General features: G+C 37.8%; 1 protein-coding gene across 1 annotated transcript in view; it reads right to left on the reverse strand.

Annotated features, from left to right (window-relative positions):
• Positions 1–23400, reverse strand: part of RAP1GDS1 (Rap1 GTPase-GDP dissociation stimulator 1) — an 82957-nt gene that overhangs the window by 35107 nt on the left and 24450 nt on the right. The window contains exons 3-4 of the mRNA XM_086464799.1: positions 12025–12147; positions 7334–7459 (exon numbers count right to left, since the gene is read on the reverse strand). Coding sequence (XP_086320925.1) covers positions 7334–7459; positions 12025–12147 — 249 coding nt within the window. The remainder of the gene's footprint in view (positions 1–7333; positions 7460–12024; positions 12148–23400) is intronic.

The following is a 23400-nucleotide window of genomic DNA, read 5'->3' on the forward strand; positions in this document are numbered from 1 at the left end:
TCTTTGCCAATAATGCGCAATTTCTGTTTCTGAGAGTTGCACAGTATTCCTTAGATCTGAATGCAGCAAATATAACTGAATTTAGCTGGTTTGCATGTTGTGTGTTAACACTATGCTGTTACCGCACTGTACAAAACGCTGTATAAAGCCAGATGCCTGTGCAGCTATCACATAAACAACTGAAAAGTTTGACCTGTGCAATATATGCATGGTGCACAGTGTTGCAAAAATCTGCAGAAGTGGATCTGAGAATACAATAAAATATATTCTATGTTATAATTTAAGAAGGTATGATTATATAATTAGCCTGTATTAAAACACGAAGGTAAAAGAAGAACAATGGCTGCAAGCTGTAAAAAAAAATAAATAAACAGTTACTTCCCAATTATATGTAAGCAATGCTTACCAAGATGCTAACAGATTCTTCCGTTTTCCGTGGTAATTCAGTTGCTGTTTTCTACCATTGCCGATTTAGTGACAGTTGATATTTCTAGTCACATAATGCCAACTTTTCTAAATAAAGACCTAGACAATTCGGCCATGTCTAGACACTCAACTAACAAGCTTTGTTTTCTGAGGGTCTTGAAAGCAACAAGATGTGACTGTGCACTTATCTATAAATATGAACAATTTCAAATATCTTAAAAGGCAAAGTGAAAAAAGACATGAAAAGGGAGGTTGAATTGAAAGGAGAAGAATGATTTACATATCTTGTGTTGTTCACGTATTGTTACTGAAATTCTAAAAACTTTTCTTCCTGATAAGGAATTTTTTTCGTTTTCATAAAAATTAGAGGAATTCCAAGTTTTTGCCTCTCCTACTTCTTTAGCTTTGAAGTATTAAGAAATAGCTCAGTCCTTAACCAAAGTTTGAATCCTTAACTTGCTTTTAGAGTGGCAGCAAGATCTACTGAATAAAGCAGGATTTCCTTCCAAGTCTGCTCATGACCTTCTTTAAGACCTTGATAATTTCCTTGTTGCCTGTGGCTTCCATTTTGACTGTAAATTAAGCAGGTGTCTCTGAGCCTGTTGGAATATGAGCAATACACAAACTTTACAGACTGTGAATGAAATGCTGGAGGGTGAGAAAGTAAGGAATCAGAAAAAAATTCTGCTTTGTTTATTTTCTTTATACCTGTACTGACAGAATTCTGATCTACTTATTCTGCTTATTCAAATAATCTTCCTGGAAAAAACAGGAAGAGGAAAAATATTCGCACTACAGAAAATAAGCAGGACCTAACAGTCATACCTATAACTCTTTAAAACAAACAGAAAATCAGGCCTCGTACCTTCATCTTTAAGAAGGTAAAAGTTGCACATCTATGGCAATTTGGTTTTGGTTCTTTTTTTATTCTTTCCCCCCACTCCCCATGTGATCTTCTGGTAAGTTTTGGCTTAAGTCATGAGAATTTTGCCACTTGTTTCAGTAGAGTTAATATTAAGAATGTAAATTTTTAAAAGAGTAATAGCCTGATAATAAGAATTCATGTTTTTCATATCCCCTTTCTAATGGTTCTTTTGGATGCTCTAGGAAGATTTATTCATCATTTTGATTTCATTTAGGCCAGCTATAAAATAAGTAAATCAGAATAATATTGTTTAACAGCTTCCTAAGAACATTCATGATTAATTGCTGATAAGTACTAAATATTACTGTGAAAGTATGTGTTGGCATACATATGGTATGCTTAGTTTCCAGCTGATGCAACACTTGTGCTGCAGGGGCTTGGAAAAAATACTGCATTATCAAAGACTTCTAACTTAAAAATGCTATAGTTTTCTAAGACAGTGACATGCCTTGGAGAGGACAGATCTAAAGTTAAAACACTATTATTATACAATTAAAAACTAGAGTTTTAATTCTCTGCAAGTTGTTCTAAACTATCAGTTTTCAAGCAACAAGTTAAAGCCTCTGGTCTCAATTTCATGATACTGCTTGGGAAACAGCAGGTGGCATTTGCATTTGGTAGGATCTGGTACAATGAAAAGTGGAAGACTCTGGTAAGATGCCGCCTGGATGTATGAATCGGGTTGACCTTCATAAAAGTGATTAGCCAGTAGCGTGCCGTTATCGACACCAGCTGTGTTCTAGGATTCTGCTGGTTTTCCATATGGTACTGAAAAAGGTTATGCCATTTCTGAAGAGTACTGAATCTGACTTCTTTCCAGTATGTTTAATTCTTAAGCGTCTGGTTTTCTGCATTGGATCCTGAAATTAACCTCATCTCCTGAGAGGAGGTGTATGTAACTGTACAACTAAGTAGTTTCTTATTTTTGTACTTAGCCTTTCTTAGCAGATCTCTCTGCAAGAGGTTTGTACATCCTTATAGTATGGGCAGCTGAGTATACAAAATTTATAGCACTAATATTAAATCGATTATAGGAAGATCTTTTTAACAATAAGTGGTATAATATTCATGGTCTGGTGTTAAGGCTGGGATCAAGTGAGAGCTGGGTCTATGTGAAAGACCACATTGCTGAAATTCAGTGAGGAGTCCTGTCATCAATACAAGTAAGACTGGGTAGATTAAAAAGAAATGTACAGCTTGGGAAATGAGAAAAGGATTCAGTAAATTTCCTGCAGAAAAAGGTAGATAAGCAGCTGTCAGAGTAAAGACTTTATAGAATAAGTTGGTATTTATTTTCCTTCCAATTCTATAGCTGTTTATATCATGAAGTTGGTGAGAACATGTACCCAGGCTGGTGGTTTCATGAAGAAACAAGGCTGTGGATGGGTCCGAAGAGCAATAGCTTTGAGATTCCCCAAGGAGGTCTCTAAGCACGACTATTAATATGAATACCATGGAAGAGCAGAATGGGGAATTTTTCATTTCCCTTACAAGATATATGGAGAGCTTATTTCCCTTTGACAGCTTTCAGAATATGTGGATGCTCTAAATGGCAAGAAGGAATTATTTTCTAACAGGTAAGAGTCTAATCTAATCTCCACTGAAGTCAATCATAATGACTCTCTCTAGTCTGTATGGCTACTGAATCAGGCTCTAAATATCCTAGCCTTTCACTTCCTCTCATAATTATCACTTCTATGGTATAATTACGGTAGCTTCTATAGTGTGCTCAATGCTATATAAAAAAGCAGATAAATAGTTCGTCAATCAGTTCAAAACTGAAGTGTTTAACAAACCACCTGTGGAAAGATCACTGGGAGTAACATAGCATGTGCATCACAAACTTAATGATAAAAAAAAATCTTGTGAGGCTACTATCTGCTAAGAAAATACTACTTTTTTAATATAGCATCATCGTCCATTAAAATTCTTGACTAAAAAGTATCTGGATGGCCTGATCAATCATCAACTGCATTGGTGTGTGGGGTGTCAGAGCAGGACAGAGACCTGGCTACAGACAGGTTTTGTATATCTCCCGCATTCTCATGTGGGTCTTGCAAGAAGGCAGGCCTAACTTGAAAACTTTGGTCTCAGTCTCCCTGTCCCCCATAGCACTCAATCTGCGACATCTGATTCAAGTCATGAGAGTCTTCCCAGTCTATCAAGAAAGAAGCCATCAGAGAGAGCTGAGGCGTGTACTAGCCACCAGGTTGTTTATGAACTGATCACAAGCTGCAATTTGGATAATGTTGATCTTTAACTTAGTATCCCAACTGCCAAAGCTGATGGTAGAAAATAATTTTTAGGCTTCATCTACATCAGAATTAACCATTCTGCTCTGACTTAAGACATTGCTTTTTGTAGCAAGAACCATGTTACATTAAACATAACCTTTCCCGAACAATGGAGAGGAGATCTTCATGTTGCATGTGGAAGTAAGGTGCAGGGGGAACTCAGAAGAGCTTTGCAGGTATGCCCTAGTGGTCTGTGACATCCGTACGTCTGTACCAGCCCTAAATGAACAAACTTACTAAAGAAAAAGCACTGGGGAAAATGGCAGGGCGGTGCTGGAAAGAAAGACAGTAGAAAAGTAACTTTAGTTTGATTAATGGATAAAGAATGGTGAAGCAGCTAGAAGGACAGGTCTTGTGCTCTGACTGGACAATGCCTAAGAATTTAGCTTTGATTGTAAGCAAAAAAAACCATAACTGGTGGTTAAAAGGAATGAGTGGGCAAGGAGCTATGCATCTAGTAATATAGTTCAGAGTAAATTCTGTCCCTGAGAGAGGCTGAGGTATCTGTTGTCTGGGGATACGGAAGTACAAGCAGCTGTACTTGGTACAGGCTGTAGACAGAGTGGGGGAGAAAGCAGGAGAGAGAGGAGGAGAGATCACATCTCCATTTCTTTGCTTTGCACTTTCTGCTTTGACGAAAATTTGGGGGCCGAGGTGTGTGTGTGGCATTTACTAGATAAAGCATGTAGAACAATTACAGGCTGTACAGGAACATGCAGTAATGTATCTGTTCTGAAATTGTAGGACAGCACTGAACAGTCTGCATACTGTGATTAGTTAAATTCATTGCTTCTACTCTGCTTTGCAATTATATTTGCCTGTATTCTTGATGTTCAGAGACTTATATAAAGCAGATCTCTTCACAACATACTTTTAAAAGGATACTCTCAAGGCTGCTTAGGATAAATTTGACCTTTTTTTCCTCTTTAGCTCTTTATGAAATGTATTTGATTCTTTGTATTTTCTTCCATGCTCAAACAGGCAACTCACTGTTATTTTAAGGGGCTAACAATGACAAGCACCCAGACAGTAACACTGTGCACGTGTACCTCAAACTTAATAGAGAAGAAAATCTGTCAGTAAGTTAACAGGTTTTCATTTAATGTTTTCTGAGAGATGAATCTATTCAGTAAGGTCTCTGGCCAGCAAGTGTGTAATTCCCCTTTTACCTTGTGGAAGATACTAAACCTTTTCCAGCATTGGGACTTAGCCATGAATTACCTTTCCACAGCAGCCGTGTTCCAGGAGTAGCCCCTCCTGAACTTAGGAGGAAATGGTCTTGCCTTCATGCAGCAGCTCTGGGATCTGTGAACTCTGAGAAACCACTGCGATTTTCATTTAATCAAGAAAAAATTTCAGACAACAATTCTCCTCTGCAAGGCCACTTTTACAGGGCCTTCCCTGTAAGAAAAGCCATTTGTCCCACAACTTTCATCCTGTGCCATGCAAATTTATCTCAAAAATAGAGACGTGATTAACTCCTTTTCACACAAACTGTCACTGAACAAAGTGATGCATGCTCGCTGGGATGAAATACAGGATAATTGGGGCTTTCAATAAATAGAAAAGTTGCTATAAGCCATTGAATATGAGTTTGATTTCATAGTTTCAGCCTAAAATTGATTTAGGACTTAAAGACCTTCCTCATTAGTGTTATAATTACGTAGGCAGTAGAAGTGAAAAAACTCTCATGTATATGGTAAAATGTAGTTACAGACGTATTTCAGGTTCCTATACGAGTCCCAGTTATCAGAACGGTAACAGCTGCTTTTGTCTCAATTAAAAAGATGATATCAATACATAACATTTTTTTATTAGAACTATTAGCCTCCACACCTTGTCTTTGTTATACTTAAAAGCTCTTTGTTAGGGAAAAATAATAGTAATAAATGAAAATATTATAGTAATAAGGATATTGAAAGTATTTGTCCTCAATAAGAATTCAGGATAGGGTACATAACTACATAATCATTACACATTAAGATAACACACAAAATAAAGTCAGATAGGGTGGATGTGATAAACAAGCACTGTAAATAGCTTCTTCCACTCAAATTCAAGATGCTAATCTAGATTTTGGTGACATTTTATTACACTTTATTCATTAATCTTATTCAAATACGAAGGCCAAGGTAGTGACTGTCCTCCCACAGGAGCACAGCAACATATGGCATACAGAACACATCACTGCCTACTGTAGAATTTATCAGTGCCAGCTTTGCTCCACAGAAGGGCAACACAAAGCGTGTAACACTGCTTTTCTGTACTGGATAAATCCTGCACTGTAAAAGCCAGCAGAAGTCCACAACACCTAATACTACAAAACCATTTTTGTGTGTCCTTATTGTATTTCATGAAAAATGTGGGATGAACAATGACATGAATAGGTACGTAGATTTTACTTATATGAAATAAAGCAGTGCCATCTAGGAGGGAGCTTTATATCATATATGACCCTGAAATAAAACATAGTAAATAAATTATGTTACAGAAAGCTCAACAGCTTCTACTTGAAGTTTCCATGGGGGAAGCAGCTGTTCAGTTGATTTGTCACCTTAAAGAAAATCCTAAATGAAAAAATTATACATTAACATCCTCAAGCAGTAGTTGTCTGTAAATGGAAATGCCAGCATGGAAAATCTGATTAACTTCCCTGAGGTCAAAGGCAAAGTAATTTAAAACAATATAAAATGTAAATTTCCAAACAAGAATGAAATAAAGTATCAAGGAGGAAGGCTACTAGTAATTCAGTTTTTTCAACAGACAGTATTCAGAACAGCAAAACTTTTAGAAAACACAGCACCTAGTACAAAGAAAATTTGCCATATGAAATAAGGCACTAAATCTCAAGATAACAAAACACTTTTATAATTTCATCTCACTTCCCACCTGCAGACATCCATAGGCTTCTAATTCCCTCATGTGCATAGAAAGATGTTCTTGGTGTCTCTGCTTCTGCACCATATTTATCGTGCACTGGCTTTTATCAAAATATTTAAAGTAAGGGATAATGAGGCTGCATTTTCAAAACACTGCAACCACTGTTTTGGTTTTGCAAATGACATATCCATGCATGTAATCAGCACATGGAGTCCCAATAGCATTTCAAAACTCAATTTCTTGGCAGTGCAAAATTTACTGTGCCCACAAAAAGCTAAAAAACCTCCACAACCTCCCCATCCCTGCCATAACACTGACTACCAAAAATACCTATATGTAACCTTGGAGCAATTTATTGGCCACGTAAGAATTCTGGGAATCAGCAACACAGCTCAGGCATCATTTCAGCCATATATGTAGCTCTGCACAGCTTTGAGACTGGTAGAATATAAATATTCCCTTCTCACTCTGTTCCCTTCTGGGACATTCTGTTTGTGTATGTAGCACCTGCTCTTTGAAAACCTAGCTCATTGTGTTTAAAAAAAAAAACAAACCCAGGATCACAAATCTCTTCTATTCTTATATCCAGTTGTATCACAATATTGAAACTTTTTTTTTAATCTTTCTGTCACAAAAGCATAATTCAAGCGTGACATTCAATTGTCCCATACAATCAGAAGAGTCGTGTGGTAAATAAAAATCAAGAAAAGAGGAAAATGACCCCCCAATACACAATGTACAGAGCACCAAAACATTCCCCTCCCTCCTACAAGAGCATCTACAAAATATAGCCTATTTCAACACTCACGGCTATCGTAGCATATATTGCCCAGGGCACGTCCTGTTTGAAGCAATACTTCCTGGTCTTTGCAGTTTAACAGCTGCACCAAAGGAGGGATCAACCCAGCATCCACACATGGGTTCCGCATAAATTCTGCAAATAATGTAAAGCCTGTTAAAGCAAGCTGGCTATTTGCAGTTCCATCCTTTCTAGTTACATTGGTATTGCAAACAGACCTTTTGTGAGAATAAACATATGCATAGACAAACAATGTAAGTTCTCATGCAAGTTTCTAGAGAATAAGCCCAAATTGGGATTTGGGCTTATTTTCTTTCCATTATTCACCCATTTAGAAGAAATTAAAAGTATTTAACTGACTTCCATGGAAACTAATTTAACATAGCTCATCCAGAGCACGTTTTCAGCATCATAAAGAAGTTCTGAAAAGAACAACCTTCTTCTCCACCCCAATAAATTCAACATAAATTAAATTAAAATTACTAAATAACACAGAAGATGACTTAAAACTAGCATTCATACTCCAAAATGAGTAACACTTTTTACTCTCAATTCCCTTAATTAGAACTCCTGAAAAGCTTTTTGTTTTAAAAAAATTTAAACACGAATTAAAGCTAAATAACAGGCTCTTTTTGTGGAAGGTAAGGAAAGGAAAAGTAAAAGAAAGAATGGGAAATACAAGACAGATTCTGTAAGCCCAAAGGCCTGTACCTTTCCACAGTCTAACTGATGCCTGCCATGGGAGGAAAGCTAGAGGACCCATCCACTGGGAAGCTCCCTGCCTTTCTGTCCTTCCTTCCTGCTATGCCCCCCAGTCACACAGAACCAAAGTATTATTTCACAGCCGTGCACGTCATAGATAAGAGAATTATCCTGGTGTCAAGAGAGATAAAGGACTAGTCTCCAGAAGGAGCTACAGTTAGGCAGGCACTATGCTGCGCATGTTACAAGGGAAGTTTATAGAAGCAACCACCTGATACACCAGTAGTGCTACTTTAATAGTTTACCGCAGAGCACCCTTCAGAAATGTAGCACTGTAATAGGCACAAGGTCAATACGTTTTTGATTTGTTGTGAATTACTAATTGTATCTCTTCCTAGACTATGGCGGATGTTCCAAAATCAGTTAACCTTTGTGTTACTTAGTCATTTATGAGACAGAATGAACCATGGTGTACAATCCCCATAAAAAAAGGGGGTTCCGATTCTGGATCAACAGAACCCCTCACACCAATAACTCAAATATTTCATACAGTGCTTGAAGTACAAATACATCTTAAATACTCCCTTTTTTTTGCACCTGTTACAATGTTCTTTGATGTTTCTGTAGCCACAAAATCTTGTATCTTTTGTAGTTAATCTTGTAGTGTTATTTTAGTGAAGAGATAATTGTCACACAGGTAAGCAATCCTCACGTGATGATAAACTTTGATACATAGATCAACAGAATCAGCAGTATCTATACACTTGCACAGGTCCAACAGAAGATAGTAGTCAGTGCAATTGACCCACCTTCCTAAGACACTGTAACATTTTAAATCTGTAGACAGATGCTATACTGTGACAAATGGTGATGGTATCCATTGTAAGAAACAGAATAAACACCAGATACATCTTTCTTTAAAATTAGTCTTGCATGTCCTTGTAACTTCTTATTTATCACCCACTTTCATCTTCTTCTCAATGTTTATTTACTAAATGTATTATGTTCTTCCCTCTGTCCTCTCAGTGTCTTCCTCTCTTGCCTACAAAAAAAAAAATCTTCCCTGTTCCTCAGCTTCTCCCTGCATCACTTTCTTTTACACCCACTAATTTACCATAGTCTCTACATCATTAAAGTCAGATTTAAATTTTTTTTTTCTCTTAGTCTGTGACAGGAAATGGAACTTGTTCTCTCCTAAAAGACTGAGAGGTGTCAGTCTGTTCTTGCTCATGTGCTGAAAAGGAGTAAGAAACCCCTCCTCCACCCTCCCTCCACTTGGAGTGAGCAGGAGCTGTCAGTGTCCCATTCAGCAACAAAATAATTAGGCAATATGCTGAGCGAACTTGTATATATCAAGGTCATGTAAGGGCAAGAAGAAATGGTAAAATAAATGGTGCCATATATAGCAAAATAGATCCGTGAGCAACAAAAATTTGGTAACTGCAGGTGATACTACGTAGAAGTAAGAGAAGAAAGAGAAGGTAATCAAGAACAGAGTAATTTAGAAGGTTTCCACTAACTGGCAGGGAAATGTAGCAGGTCCTTTGAAGCAAACGGTGAAGAATCACTTAAGAAATTACAAGGAGAATCACTGAGGACAGAGTAACATAAACCAGAAGAGGGCAAGATTTTGAAAAAGAAATGTAATTGTCTTGTAGAATTACAGATTGTGAAGATTATGTTCTCATTCCTACACCTGGCAAAGAAGAGGAGACTAAAGACCTCAGAAGACCTTAAAAGGTCCACAGTGGGGAGAGAAACTCCACATAGCAAGCATATCTGAGCCTTCAGTATGCTCACAGTTGAAAAGGAAATGGCTGTAGCTGAAGCGACAAGAGTGACTAAAGGGAGTTTTGTGTGTCTGGATATTTAAAAGGGGAGAGACTAACACCAGGTCATGTTGTGAGGAGGAAGAGTCATGTGAGCTGTAGAGGTGAAACAGAGCAAGAGCAAAGAGGTGAAAAGGAGGAGATGAAACTTAACAAAACAAGGCAAGTAGAGGGATTTGATGTGACCAGATGTGTGTGTGTAGGACCAGCTGAGGGGAATGGGAAAGGAAAACAAGACGTAGGGAAGAAAAAGATGCTCTTTTATCAGTAAAGCCCCGATTCAGTGTCAGAAGCACTACTCCCAGCTCTGTATGCCATGACCACAGGGAAATCAGTTACTCGGGTTTTAATGCCTACTATCTTTAGGATGTTGATAACACAAATTTCTCAAAGTGCCCTGAAGCTTGTTGAAAAACAGTGCAATATAAGCATGAAACACTTGTATTCATATGTAGGAGGACCCAGAAAACAACAGAATTCAAAAGAGATGTTCCCTGCTATCCTGCTTAAGCAACTATTTCAACAGAGTTAGAATCCAAAGAGAAAGACCTAGCTCATCTCAGTCTTGAAAGCACTGGGCACCTTAAACAATCTCTGAATACCTTCACTTTAACCTTGGCTGCCAGAGGTCCCAGTCACACCTGCTAATAACTCTAAGAAAAAGACAAAAGCTATTTTGTACGATGAACCAGGTAAAATGCCAGCTCTTCTGAAGAGTGCACTCATAACAGCAATTTAAAAGCTGGCAGGGAAAAGAATACATTAGAAACTACTCAGATTTCAAGGATACTGGCTAAAATGCTCTGCAAGACAATCTTGCAGGAAACAACGCGTAGTAATCAGTTAAGCTATTATGAACATTGGTTTTTATTCTTAACTTTCCCTCTTCTGAGGCAGGAGCTAAAAGGACTAACTGTAAGGATACACAGTTGACTGCAATATTGTAAATATACTTATTATTTATTTATTAAGTACAGAAAAAGCATGTGATACGGTTGCATGAATTCTGAAACATTTCTAAGCCTAAATTTCTGTGTTTACGGTTTTTACTGATTATTTATCTAAATAATTCTACAACTTAAAAAACTAGCCATATATATCTTCTTTTCTTGTTAATGTTTCTGAATATTCATATATAGCATTGCCTCAAAAATCAGTGAATCGGTTGGAGGAGGTCACACAGGGGCTACCAGTAAGAAACTGCAGTATTGTGATTCCAAAGAACAGGTGGAAAGTGAATGTGGAAATGGTCAGTGGTCAGTAGCCCCTTCTCTGAAGAGGCATCAGCATGAGAGTTTACAGAGGGAGAGACACAGCTGCCAGGCCTGCATGCAGACGGCAGTTAAGAGGCATCCTACTTTTCTCTGCCTTTTCTCTAGGGAAGGAAAGTGCAAAATGCAATCTGTGGCTCTTTGGGTGGGACAGCAGCAAGTCAAGGAGTGAGAAAAGTCAGCCACAAACCTCCTCTACCCTTGTCGCAGGGTCTGCCAGTAGTGCCTGCCTGTGGATATAAGGCCATTTTTTTGAGCTCAAGGTATGCAGGGTATTGGGTGAACTTTAAGATAATTCTAAAGAAAAAAAAAAAAGTTTCAGATTATCTGCTACATTATATGACTGTATGTATATAATACATACCAAAATGGACACCTGATTTTCATTTGAGATCTTGGGCTCTTACTCTAACACATTTAATGCTCTTTAGGTAGGAGTAATTGGTTTTGGTGCGGTATCAAAGGCCTCATAATGGTAATAATGTTATCACAAATCTCAGACCAAAGAAATGATCTACTATCCCTTAACCACCTGTATACACACTACTGTTGCAACAATGTGCTCTACGTGTAACTGGATGCACAAATGATACACATGCTTTTTTCTCCTGTATGCATTTCATAAAGCCAGTGGCGTGCTATTTTTGCCCTATTTCTGATTGTCTTAAAAACTAAACAGCATGAAAGTAAGGACTAAAAAAATTCCAGCAGCCAAATGCTGGTTTGATTGTGTTAAAAAGTGGAGAAACAAAATCTGACAAAACGAAAAGAGTGAAAGGGAGGGATATGAAAGGTGTCTAATCTACAAAATGAAAACATAAATGAAGTAAAACATACTGACAAGTGAGGTGAAAAATTGAAGATGTTCCAGCAGAAAAGTTCTTGTAGAAAACCTCACCATTTCTGGCTACTTCTGCTATGATGTTAGCTACTTTTGCTGTGCAGGAAGATTGTGGCGTCAACAGACTTGCGAACACCTGAAGAACTCCACTTTTCTGGATTTTTTCACTTGTCTCCGTACCTGAAAAACACATCACACAAAAATGACTTGTGCATCACCTTGCTTTGGGGAAGAAAAGAAAGAAAAGCAGAAGGGAAGTTAAGTCTTCTCAAAGGTAATTATTAAAGTAATTATTTTCCCATATAGGAAGCCAACTGCTATTTCAGTGATCATATTTATTTTATATGATGTGCTCATAGAACTTAATACTTTGCCATTCCTAATCAATTGATCTTTATAAGGTGACTCTGGTATATAAGTAAATATAGAGACACGCTCATGGATACACAGGGAAACTACTGGAGAGACTGGTAAAAGACTAAAGGTCACGGAGTCACATGCAGCAGTCTGAAGTACTATGTAAAAATCAAGGAACAGCACTCTGAAGTGATGAGTTGTTTGAAACACTCAAGGCATGATGGGTGAAGTCCTTACAGCTGAGGGCACAGCTTAATGCAGCACAGGAGTCAAACTGAAGAAGAGGGAAAGCTACACAGATCCTGGTCTAGACTCCCCTTACACTCATCTTGAATATCCTCTGTGTTACTCTGCTTGCTAAGCTACAGTAGCTCCACTATAGTCTCAGTAGAAGGAAAAGGGAAAAATAACACTGAGTTTCTTATAGTAGAGATCAACAATTCAGGAAAAAAAAAAAAATCTTTCATCTTTCTGCCTGTAGTAGAGAGGAATTGTGCAGCTGCTCCATAACAGGGCCCCACCTTGCACTGCTGGCCAACAGCTCCATAACAATCTGAAAATTAACATCGATTCAACTGCAATTAAAGATAAGGTACTAGATGCTAAAACATATTTTGCTAATGCTTTCAGATAAGGCGTATTGGAGATGAGTATGTGACATACAATATGATCAGATGGCAGCTATCACTTTAGAAAGCAGTGTGACTCCTTAAGCCATTCATTATGGAAGTTACTTGCATTCTCCACAGATGGCTGTGAGATGCTCTAATTGATGACTTTTGCAAATCCACCTGAATGCAAGTCTGTTGTTCAACAGCCCTGTCTCACAGGGGCATTTTTAAACACTACAACATGCACAAACCCCCTTGCATCAGTTAAAATAAAAGCTTTACGGTAAGTGCAAGTTAAAATAAAAAAATAATAATAATTTAAAAAAATCACTACAGCTTGTCAGTAATGGTGAGGAACAGATGTAGGACATTTCAGAGTTAAGAAGACAGGCCTCTGAGCACCACTTTCTGCAGTTTCTTAAAAGCACCCTTACTCTGGTGTAAGAGCTATCAAGACAGTCAGGCTGGGCAGCAATAGTACTAATCAATGCATTTGGGGTTTATGTAGTACCTTTCAAATCTGGGAATAAAGGGAGGGATATTATACACTTTTGAACAGCAAAGGAGGAGCCTTAATCTAATCTGACAGTTTTTTCAAGACAACATTTTCTGTTTTCCCCTTAAACAGTTAAAGTGTATTTTATGCACCATAACTAGCTAGTCTTCTAGAGCAGCAGTTTGCAACCACTCTTTAGCTGTGCTTCACCTGTGAATTGGTATTGACATGTCACTGGACTCATCACCTCCTTCCTCTCTCCTCTTCCTCTCCTCCAATCCTGCAACTGATTTTTGACTTGTGGCAGCCCCAGGACAACCCCTGCTGTCTCCAGGCACAGGAGCGATCCACTCGAGGTGACCCTGAACAGAAGCCAGGCCAAGCCTGGCAGAAGTGACTCACATGGTTTTTGTGGCCCACATACAGTATGTATATACTTCGCTGTCTGGGAGCCACCGACTCTAGGTGACAGAAATTAACTAAAAGGAGAGAACTTCAAGTCTGGATTGCAGTTACAGCTCTGTACTTGTGTACTCAATTCCAGGTTGGGTCTTTGGCTAGAACTGCTCACTCACAATATGTCAGTGAGGATATCTGATTACAAACAGATTAGGTATAAAACGAAGATTGATTCATTTCAACATACCATGCATAATATAAGTGCTAATTATTATTAATCTGTTTGCAATCTAGTTAACTGCAATTTTTGAAATGCACTGAGAAACCTTCTCAGAAGAGATAATGTAAAGGAGCTTATGGCTTATTTGGAAGATCACACACCAATGTTGCCAAAGGGCTGGTACACATACCACTGCCTGGCCTAGGAGAAATAGTTTGGGTTTTGCTGAGAATTACAAATTGCTAATGGCTTTACTGTAGGCAACCCTTAATTCTTGCCTTTGTTTGTCCTTTTCAGAGGCTGGAGAAGGTCTGCCTGGCTTCCTCACTGCGTGTGCACACACAAAAGAGGTATTATTTGTAAAGGATGTGAATCTGCTGCACACTCATTTCATTCTGGGCTTCCTAGTAAATTATTAAAGGCTAAATTATTTTGAAAACTTATTTCAGCTGTCATCTTCTCAATTGCTAATTCAATGTATTGTCAATTGTAGCTGGAGCAAGTAAACTCAAATGTTTCTCTAACAGCAAGAAAGATCTAGGCAAAATCTCCACCACATAATCTCCTCACATGCTTTCTATAATGGAGAAAAAGCAAATTACAGCCAACATTAATTACACACTAAAAAGCTGACTTAAGCTTACCATTTTAACTCCTTTAGCAGAACTGCACCCCCTTTCAGATCTGTTCAATTTGTCTCTTAAGGAAACCTAACAAGCTATGTAGCCTGATGTTAGGGTGCGCCACACCTCAAAATCCTTTTGGTATATGTGATGTCCAGATTTCAAATGCTTTCTTTTAAAGCCTGATTTTCAGTCTGCATGCACCAACTCACCTGGAGAGCACCCGCTGCCCCCTATCTTAAAGCAAAGAAACTGTAGGGCTGTAATAATGCTGCTTTAGAAACAGCGTTTTTGCACACAATATAATCCAGTGATGTGCCACAGCAGCATAATTGGGGGGGAAAAACCCTCTAAGGTTAAACTTAAAGCTTTAGATGCCTCTTTATATCACTAGATATCAAGACAAAGCATATGTCAGATCACATAGTGCCAAAATCTTATTAATGTCATAGCTGGGTGATTAAAATGTCAATATCCTTGCTTTTCGTGGTTTCTGCAGTGCCTGAAGTCAGAATAATAAACGGTGTGGGCAGGAAATTCATTAACGCCATAGATCAGAGCTGGTGAGCCAAGCACAGTGGCTATCAGACTGCTTAATTAAGTAGCAGAAATCACTATAGGAAAAAAAAAATCCAGTGAGTGTCTCAAATTAAATTCTACACTCTCTCTCCTCTCCGCTCTATTTCCTGTAAAATTTCACTCCTCTCTATTTCACTCTTTTCTTCTCTCTGCGTCATTTTGTCCACCTTCAAGTGAAAGAAAAGGCAGGACGGGGGGAAGGGAAAGGCAAGGCCTGTCTGTCAGAAGTGCTACTACTTTGCCCTTGCTAGCAGAAGAAAACTATAGGTTTTCTGTTCTGTATGCACAATGAGTTTAATTTACACTATTCGATGTAACCCAACAGTAGTGAAGGCTACTGTACTGCAATAATTCCCATGTTCTGGAGCTTTACAAGAGAAATGAGGCACACCACAGAATTGTAAATGATCAGCTTCTTTATTAAGCCAACCATGTTTACAATGTACTTTTTTGAAAAACGTACGTATTTCTAGCTGCAAAGATGTCTTATAAACCTCTTGAAACTATCGCAGAAAATTACCTTGGCTTTGTAATGTCCCTCCTACATGTACTCTCATCAGAAAGATGAACACATGAATAAATAATGATGAGCCACGTATATCATGAAAGGAACCTCCCATCTGCTCTTTCAGAAGGCAGAAAGGAGGAGAACGAAGGGAGCAAGGGATATCTTTCTAACTGGCATATCCTCCTAACCACCACAGTAAAAAAAGGTTCACATGCCCAAAAGCAAGTATTGATGCTCTCTCCACATACAGCCTCCCTCAAGAAGCACTGCCTCCCTCTCTGTAGCCTCCTACTTTATTTTCCAAATGACAAAACGGAGATTTTAGTCTGACTACAAGAGCACAAAAAGTGGGTTGCAAAGGACCTCAGTGAAACAAACTATGTGCTCTCATGCAACAAAGAATGCACCATTGATAAGGAGGCTTATGCTTAACATACCTTAGCTAAAAAGACTGTTCCAATTATCAAGAGTTAGTTTTACATTAAAAAATCCTCTAATAATAATTTATATATAGAAATAAATGTATAAATATAACTTCCTTTTGGCATGCTCCTCCTCACATGGGGAAATCCCCACAAATGCAATCTGCTTGCTCACTTATCCTTCCAACTAGACACCTAGGAGGCAGGGAGAGAGGATTGTCCCTTAGCTGTGTGACTGTCTCCATCGTGGCGTTTGCTCTGTTCTGTTTCTGCCAGCAGCAATAGGGCAACTTCAATTCCTATTTTTGATGAAGAAACAGAGACAGTGCACAGATGTTTGTAATTAAAATCTCGGCTCTAACAAGGAAGGAAGGACAGATGGAGACAGATTCACCAACCAACTAGCTGTCTGATTGCCACTGATTAAATTCTCCAAAAGCTATATCCAAAGAATAAAAGTGAATTTCAGGATGAGACCCAACCCTTCAATAGCCTGTTGCAAGTACCAGTGAAGTAATTTAATAAAAATACATGCCAGCTTTGCCTTCAATAAAGAAATACACACACCAATACTTCCATGGATGTGTTATAGCAAAAGGCAGAGTATTAAAGGCAGGCAACCCCTGGATTCCTGAACTGGATCTAGTTTAGAGTCCTGTGGATTTATCTGAGCTGTTAGTTCTCCTGGTCCCCGCTTCTGACTCAGCCTTTGCAGGAGGTAACCCCTTCGGTAGTACAGTTGCTGGAAGAGTTTGATATTAGTGCCTCAGCTGCCAAGTTCATTGTCTGACGTCTTAGTACAAATGCCGTCCACTAGCATCTTCATGTTTTATAGTCGGCCTGTGTGGACATTTTAATCTGCCTCCTCTGTTACTTGTACTAACTGGACTTATTACAGTACCCTGGGTAAAGCCTTAAGAATCCTTATGCTTCAGTTTTTCAATCTGTATAACAGAAATACTAGGCCCATACTGTAAAATCTCTTTTCCAAATTTGATTTAGTTTAAAAATCAAATCAGATTTGACAGCTGTGAATTATATACGCAGGAAATGTTTCATATTCCTTTTAAGCAACCTCTTAAGAGTGCTCTCAATCAAGCTCAAATGCCTGCCCAGTGCTTACTGGAAGAGTACTTCTATATATAAAATATATATATAAACTAAGAATGAAATTTCAGACCTGAAATTGTGAATTACATGAACTCTAAACACAGTACTTTCTAAAAATCCAGGCCTTTTCCTTTGCTTCTCTATTGCATTTCAAAAATGCAATCTAAAAATAAATTTGTCAGTTCTATTATCTGGAACTACTATTCACTGATGCCTTCTGCGAAGAAAAAAAAATAATATTTACTCTTTATCGTGTATTCAATGAATAGCCCTTGCAATTTAACACTTGGATAAACATCATTTAACTATCTGGCAGTAACTAAATACATCACTAATAAGAAGAATTTCTGTAAAATATAATCCCACTAAGCAGCAGTGATTACCATTCAGTACCATTAGAGTATGCCAGTTTACTGGCAGACAGTCCAATAAAAAGCAGTCACCTTGATTTAGTATGTTCCAATTCAATAGGTATACCGTAATAATATATTCTATGCATCAGTTCTGATGAAACATTTTTGGATTATGTGCATACAGTGCCATGCAAAGGCGACAGCTTCATGAGCTAAGATGCAACAAACATCCTTCTTCAGCAAAAAGAATGAATGCTTTATAACACAGTATTTGAGCCAAAACTCCCTCTTACAAAATATTGATCAGGATCTCCAACTTTCAGAAAGGCATTTGACTAAAAATCTTCTCAGGTAAACTTAATGGATGCAATGAGCTTAACTGGGTGAGCTGGTCCAATTCAATTCGAACCTCTGGCTCCGCTACAAGATATTATCTGCATCAGAGGCAGACTAGAAATTCTTGCTTATATGAGTACGCTGGTCTAAGATGCAGGTTTTTGGTTTGACAGCTTCTTACCAGCAAACCCTTACTGCTGATGCAGCTATACTGCCAAAAGCTATAAAAATAATAAAAGTCTGTTTTGTTGGTAATGTTAATTTCTGAAGGATATGGTGTAAGGTAGCAAAGGAATGTTTTAGCCAGTAGAAACTGCATCTGTACTAAGATGGTTTCCAAGCTCACTAGTGCAAAAGCAGACGTAAGCCTTCCCTAGCAGCAGAATATGAAACCTTCCTCAGGGTTTTATGTACTATCTTTGTTTTCTCACCAAAATTCTATATGAAAATGCACCTGTCAAAAATTTTTTCCCCTGTAATCCATTATGACCATTTATGCAAGCATGAGACTTGACTTTTTGAATACAAAGGAATCAAAATGGTTTTTGGTCATGCAAAATATTCCTAATTATGTTAAATGTTATATTAAATTTTACTAATATAGATGTTGTAAAACGTAATTCAATGGCAAAAGCTAATGTTTATGTCATGCTTTATCCTTTAATTTTATAGCTTTATACTCCCCATCAAGAAAGTGTTATATGGCAGTCAGCAAAGACAGTGTACTAAGGGATAAACTGGAAATACACCTTTGAAGGGAGAATACTTTCCTTTACATCTACTGTCATATAAGAATCAAGGCTGACGGTGACCCAAAACAATAGAAATTGCTAAAAGAGGTTGTACATATTTTGTCTCTGAACATGCAAATACTTTGCCATGTATATAGCTTTATACATTGAACTATACCTCTTGAGCTCAGTGGGACTACCAGAATGTAAGAATCTATGTCCTTAAAGGTAAGGATAGATGCAGATGTTGGCAGAATTGGGACCTTTCTTTATATTCTTTTTACTAATTTTACTCTGTTCTCTAAACATGCATGATGCAGTAACATAAGCTAAATCAATAGAGACTCTGAGTGTAAGCAGCTGTTGTAGAAGGCAGTGGGAGTTACAGAAGATATGGCATCCATCTCTGCTCAGGTACCTGCATTTAGCTTCTTGTTTTCTTTCAAGTATTTTATCTTTAAATCTGTTCCTCCCTTCTCCCATTTCTCTCCTTCCTCTATAAAATCTTATGCACTACTTTGTTCCTTGTTACTCATCCACTCAGTTTCATTTCTTCCTTTTTCATTTCTATTCCTTCTCCCTCCCTTGGTTTGAGTAGAATTAAATACATTATCTCTGCACCACTGAAGTCCAAAGAAGCTGCATCAAGATGTAGCAGTTGCTAAACAGACACCAATTCATGTCTCCAGTACACAGAAAACGAGTTGTGTAAGGTTCAATGGATAGCTCAGTGCTACTCTTAGTATTTGTGTAGTTTCCAAGACAAACGAGGAATAACGAAACAGTAAAATCTTTGTCATGGGCTAAGGCTACCATCTTCCTACAGAATACTTTAATCTCAGCAGATAACTATACACTTTCAGTAGACAATTAGCAATAACATGGTTTTATTTTTGTCTTTCTGCAGGAGGATATTCTAGCTTTCATCTGCATATTTCCTTTTCATGGAATTCATAAATGTCTGTTTGGATGTTCAGGCTGGGACACTTCCATATCAGGACTAACATGCAGGTATGCGTCTACTGTGTCTGAAGATACATCCATGCGTGGCTTCCTTCTTCTAAGATCACAGGTGGGTGACATATACTAGGGATCATTGGAGGGTAGACTTGAGGAGGATCAAAAATCCACCTGGAAGAGAGACTTCCGCTAAGAAGAAAGGGAGATGCTAAAGATCAAAGATGAATAAGAGAGCAGGGAAATGCTAATTGTCATTGGACTTAATTCTACCAGTTATCAGTTGGTTTAACAAGCCACGGATCCAATTGGCACCATTGTCTACCCACTTGCTTGTGCTACACTACCTTGATGTGCTTGTGCACTGGCTTGTGTTGTTACAGCTTGCTTGTTAGTAATGCGTATTACATCTGTGGGGATGCTGAGTGCTCTTTTTCATTTATATGAAACAACAGCAGCCAAAAGTTAATCCTACACGTCAGGGTCAGCATAGGGCCTACAGACGGTTATTGTTTTGTTTTAAGCTATAATGCCGTGCAAGCATTCACAGTCATGAAAGCATTGTTACTTGGTCGCAATCCACATGAAATGATTGTCATCCCATTTTACTCTTATTCTGCTCAAACAGTCTCTTCAAAACAGAGAAAGGTTAGTTTTGTGACACTTAAGGACAGGTTTGCCTGAGCAAGCTGTGAAATGGGGAGTTTTTTCTCCATGCTTCAGAAAGGGAATGGAGTAAGCTTAAAATATCTAGCCAATGGGAAAAAATGAAAGTGATCACAGCTAATGTTTATACCTTAGAATAACTCTGCTAGGACAAAAGGTTCTACAACTTAATTTTTTCTGTGTTTGGGGTGGGAGGGCACCACATCTTTTACTTTCATACTAATGCGTGAGAAGATCACAGAAACAAAAGATGAAATTACTATTGCTTAATCCTCTGTGTACTAAAGAGGTACAAGATTTCACTGAAATTAGATGGCACTCTCATATGCTAAAAGTTAAGCAGATAGCCACTTAGATGCCTCTGCAATGAATAAATGAGAGTATGTACACAGAACTGTCAAAAATATCCAAAAAGGAAATAGATAAAAACAGGTAAAGCTCCCATTTTTTTTTATAAATCAAAGGCATTAATAGTGAGAATAACACATTTAAAAATTTGAGAAGCTTTTTTTTTTTTCAGTTGAGCCCTGAAATTAACAATTACAAAACATTATCTCTAAATTCTTCATGATTTTTCTGCTCTGGTAGAGGAATTGTTCCATCTTCTATGGCCAGTGAAGATCAGAAAAAGGAACATCAAGTATAGGAAGAGCATGAGCACTAACTAAATTCAACAACATATGTAAACCACAGCTATGAAGAACAGAATAAAATGAAGATTTTCCAACTCAAGTATAACCTCTGTGTTAACATATGGTTATGAGAACTGGAAATCCACCAAAACATTAAAGACAGGAAACTAACTAGATGCCTTTGCAACCAAGTGCCTACAGAAGATTCACGGCATTGGATGGAAAGTTTCAACACCAATGAAGGAATGTGAGAAATCTGCCGTCTCTGCAGAAATCCAACATTTTCTTAAGCACTCCAGATGCTAACACATCCTCCTCTGTGATACCATCAAATAGGAACCAACACATCTCAGAAAACCCACTGGTGACTTTCAAGAGAAAACCTGAACAGAAGCTTTAGGTAGGAGGGCTGAGCGCATGATCTCAACACCATGAAGCTGAAACAGCAGGACGTGATGGCAAAGGCTTGCTAACAGCTGCCCAGGAAGTGTGTAACATAATTTAATTTTCTCTGATACAACACAGAGTGTATATTCAAAAGAAAACAAAACATGGCTACAGTATGTAGTCAAAATATCTTTTGGGGCAAAAGAAAATAGCACAAAGCAACTGTGTTCATTGTGGGGAGAAAAAGGACATGCCAAAGAAGCCATAGAATAATGCTGAAATTTCCAGTTTCAAACATGAATTTAAAATTTTCATGGGTCATTTGAATGTTCCTTGTGTTACCAGGTATCAGCATAGCTCAACAAATAGAAAATAGGAATCTTAGCCAACCACATTTTCAAGGCAAAATGCATTATTTTAAACCTTCTTTGAACAGTAAGAGATTTCCAAAATTCCTAAATCCCTTTCAAAACTGGGGCCCTGCCCTCTCACTTAAGGTTATCTTTATTGGTGTGATTTTGCTTAACCATTTTTACACACAAACTTGTAAACTCATACTCTTAGCCTCCCAAAATGTATATGTAAAAAAATTGTTTCAAATGCATGTGCTAGCCTTTGCACTTCAATTACATGTCTAACATTTTTCAGAGCCAGGTGCTGAAGGCTGGGATTAGTGGGCATTTTCAGCCTCTTACACTGAGTACATTGGAGCCAAAAATAACATTCTCAGCAGATTTACAGATTTCTCATCTGTCAAAATTGGGTTATTTATGCCTGCTATAACCTCTTGTATCTGAAACGCAGCATGTCTGGACTAGCAATAACATTTTTTTTTTTTTGTTACTGCAATAATTACCTCTATTTCTTTCTTGTTTCCTTTTTCTCAGGCAGTCCTTTCTCGCAGACCTCTATTTCAGGATCTTAGGATAATTGCACTTTTTTGGTGGACGCAGTATTTATGAGATTGCTCTTAATAGGTATAAACCTGCATATGTTAATATAAAATGATGGCAAATATTGTTCTCTGTTGTATTTCCCTATACAATGCAATTACCATTATTCCTAAAATCCAATAGTACATACCATATTTTTTCTTTGGGTGTGAGATAAAAAAAAAGGCATTTACTACTTCTTTCCAAAAATGTAAGCATATGATCTTTAAAAATACTTTTCTCCAGTGCATAAGTGCTTTACTCATCCTTTTGACAAGTTTTTTTTTTTTTTTAAATAAGATTCCAAGCTGCAAAGCATATGTTAAGCTGTCATATTTTTATGTTAGTTTAGCCTGCCATTGATTAAGGCTTAAATTGAAAATATCTGAACCGATAAAATCATAAATAGAGGAAGTTGTACCATTGTCTCACAGATCTTTTTCTACATGTAACTAGTTCAGTTCTAACTACTATGTTCTTTGAATGATGACAGTAAAACACGTAATGCTGTGCTTTTAGAACAAAACTCTTGAAACCAATAATTGTTTTCTTTTTCACAAGATAGGTTTTGGTTCCAAAACAGAAAGTAACTTGAGCTTGTAATGTTCAGCTGTTTGCTATTATTCAAAAAATAACAAAATTCAGTAATATACCAAGTCTAATGATGCCACTGGAGCTGGTGTTTAATACCATCATTTTTCTATGTATTTGCACTGAGAATTTCTGTTGGTAAGGAAAGCAAATATGCCTCCCTTGCATCTTTAGTGTAACTTTCAGTACCACTTCTACGTAGGGGAAGAATGAGATTTCCGAGAATGTCCCTCTGTAAGTTGTCATTAGGAAAAAAATCACCACACAAAACACCCTTGAATTCCAAAGTTGCTAAATATGACAGAAACTTAGCAAAAATATCAGAGCAAATACACAGCTTTCATAACTATGGCTAAGACCTTGAGGTAGATGGCTGGAGGCTGCACATAAGTATGCAACATTTGAGTGTTAGTCAGAGGGCAGCCTGAAGCACAGGAGGAGGGAACGCGCTCACCTTTCTGCAATGAGCACAGGGAGGTGACACAACTGCATTTCTCTGAGAAAAATGCATCTGGATTCACCT

Source organism: Leptosomus discolor, chromosome 4, assembly GCF_034619465.1.
Source record: "Leptosomus discolor isolate bLepDis1 chromosome 4, bLepDis1.hap2, whole genome shotgun sequence".
NCBI lineage: Eukaryota > Metazoa > Chordata > Aves > Leptosomiformes > Leptosomidae > Leptosomus > Leptosomus discolor.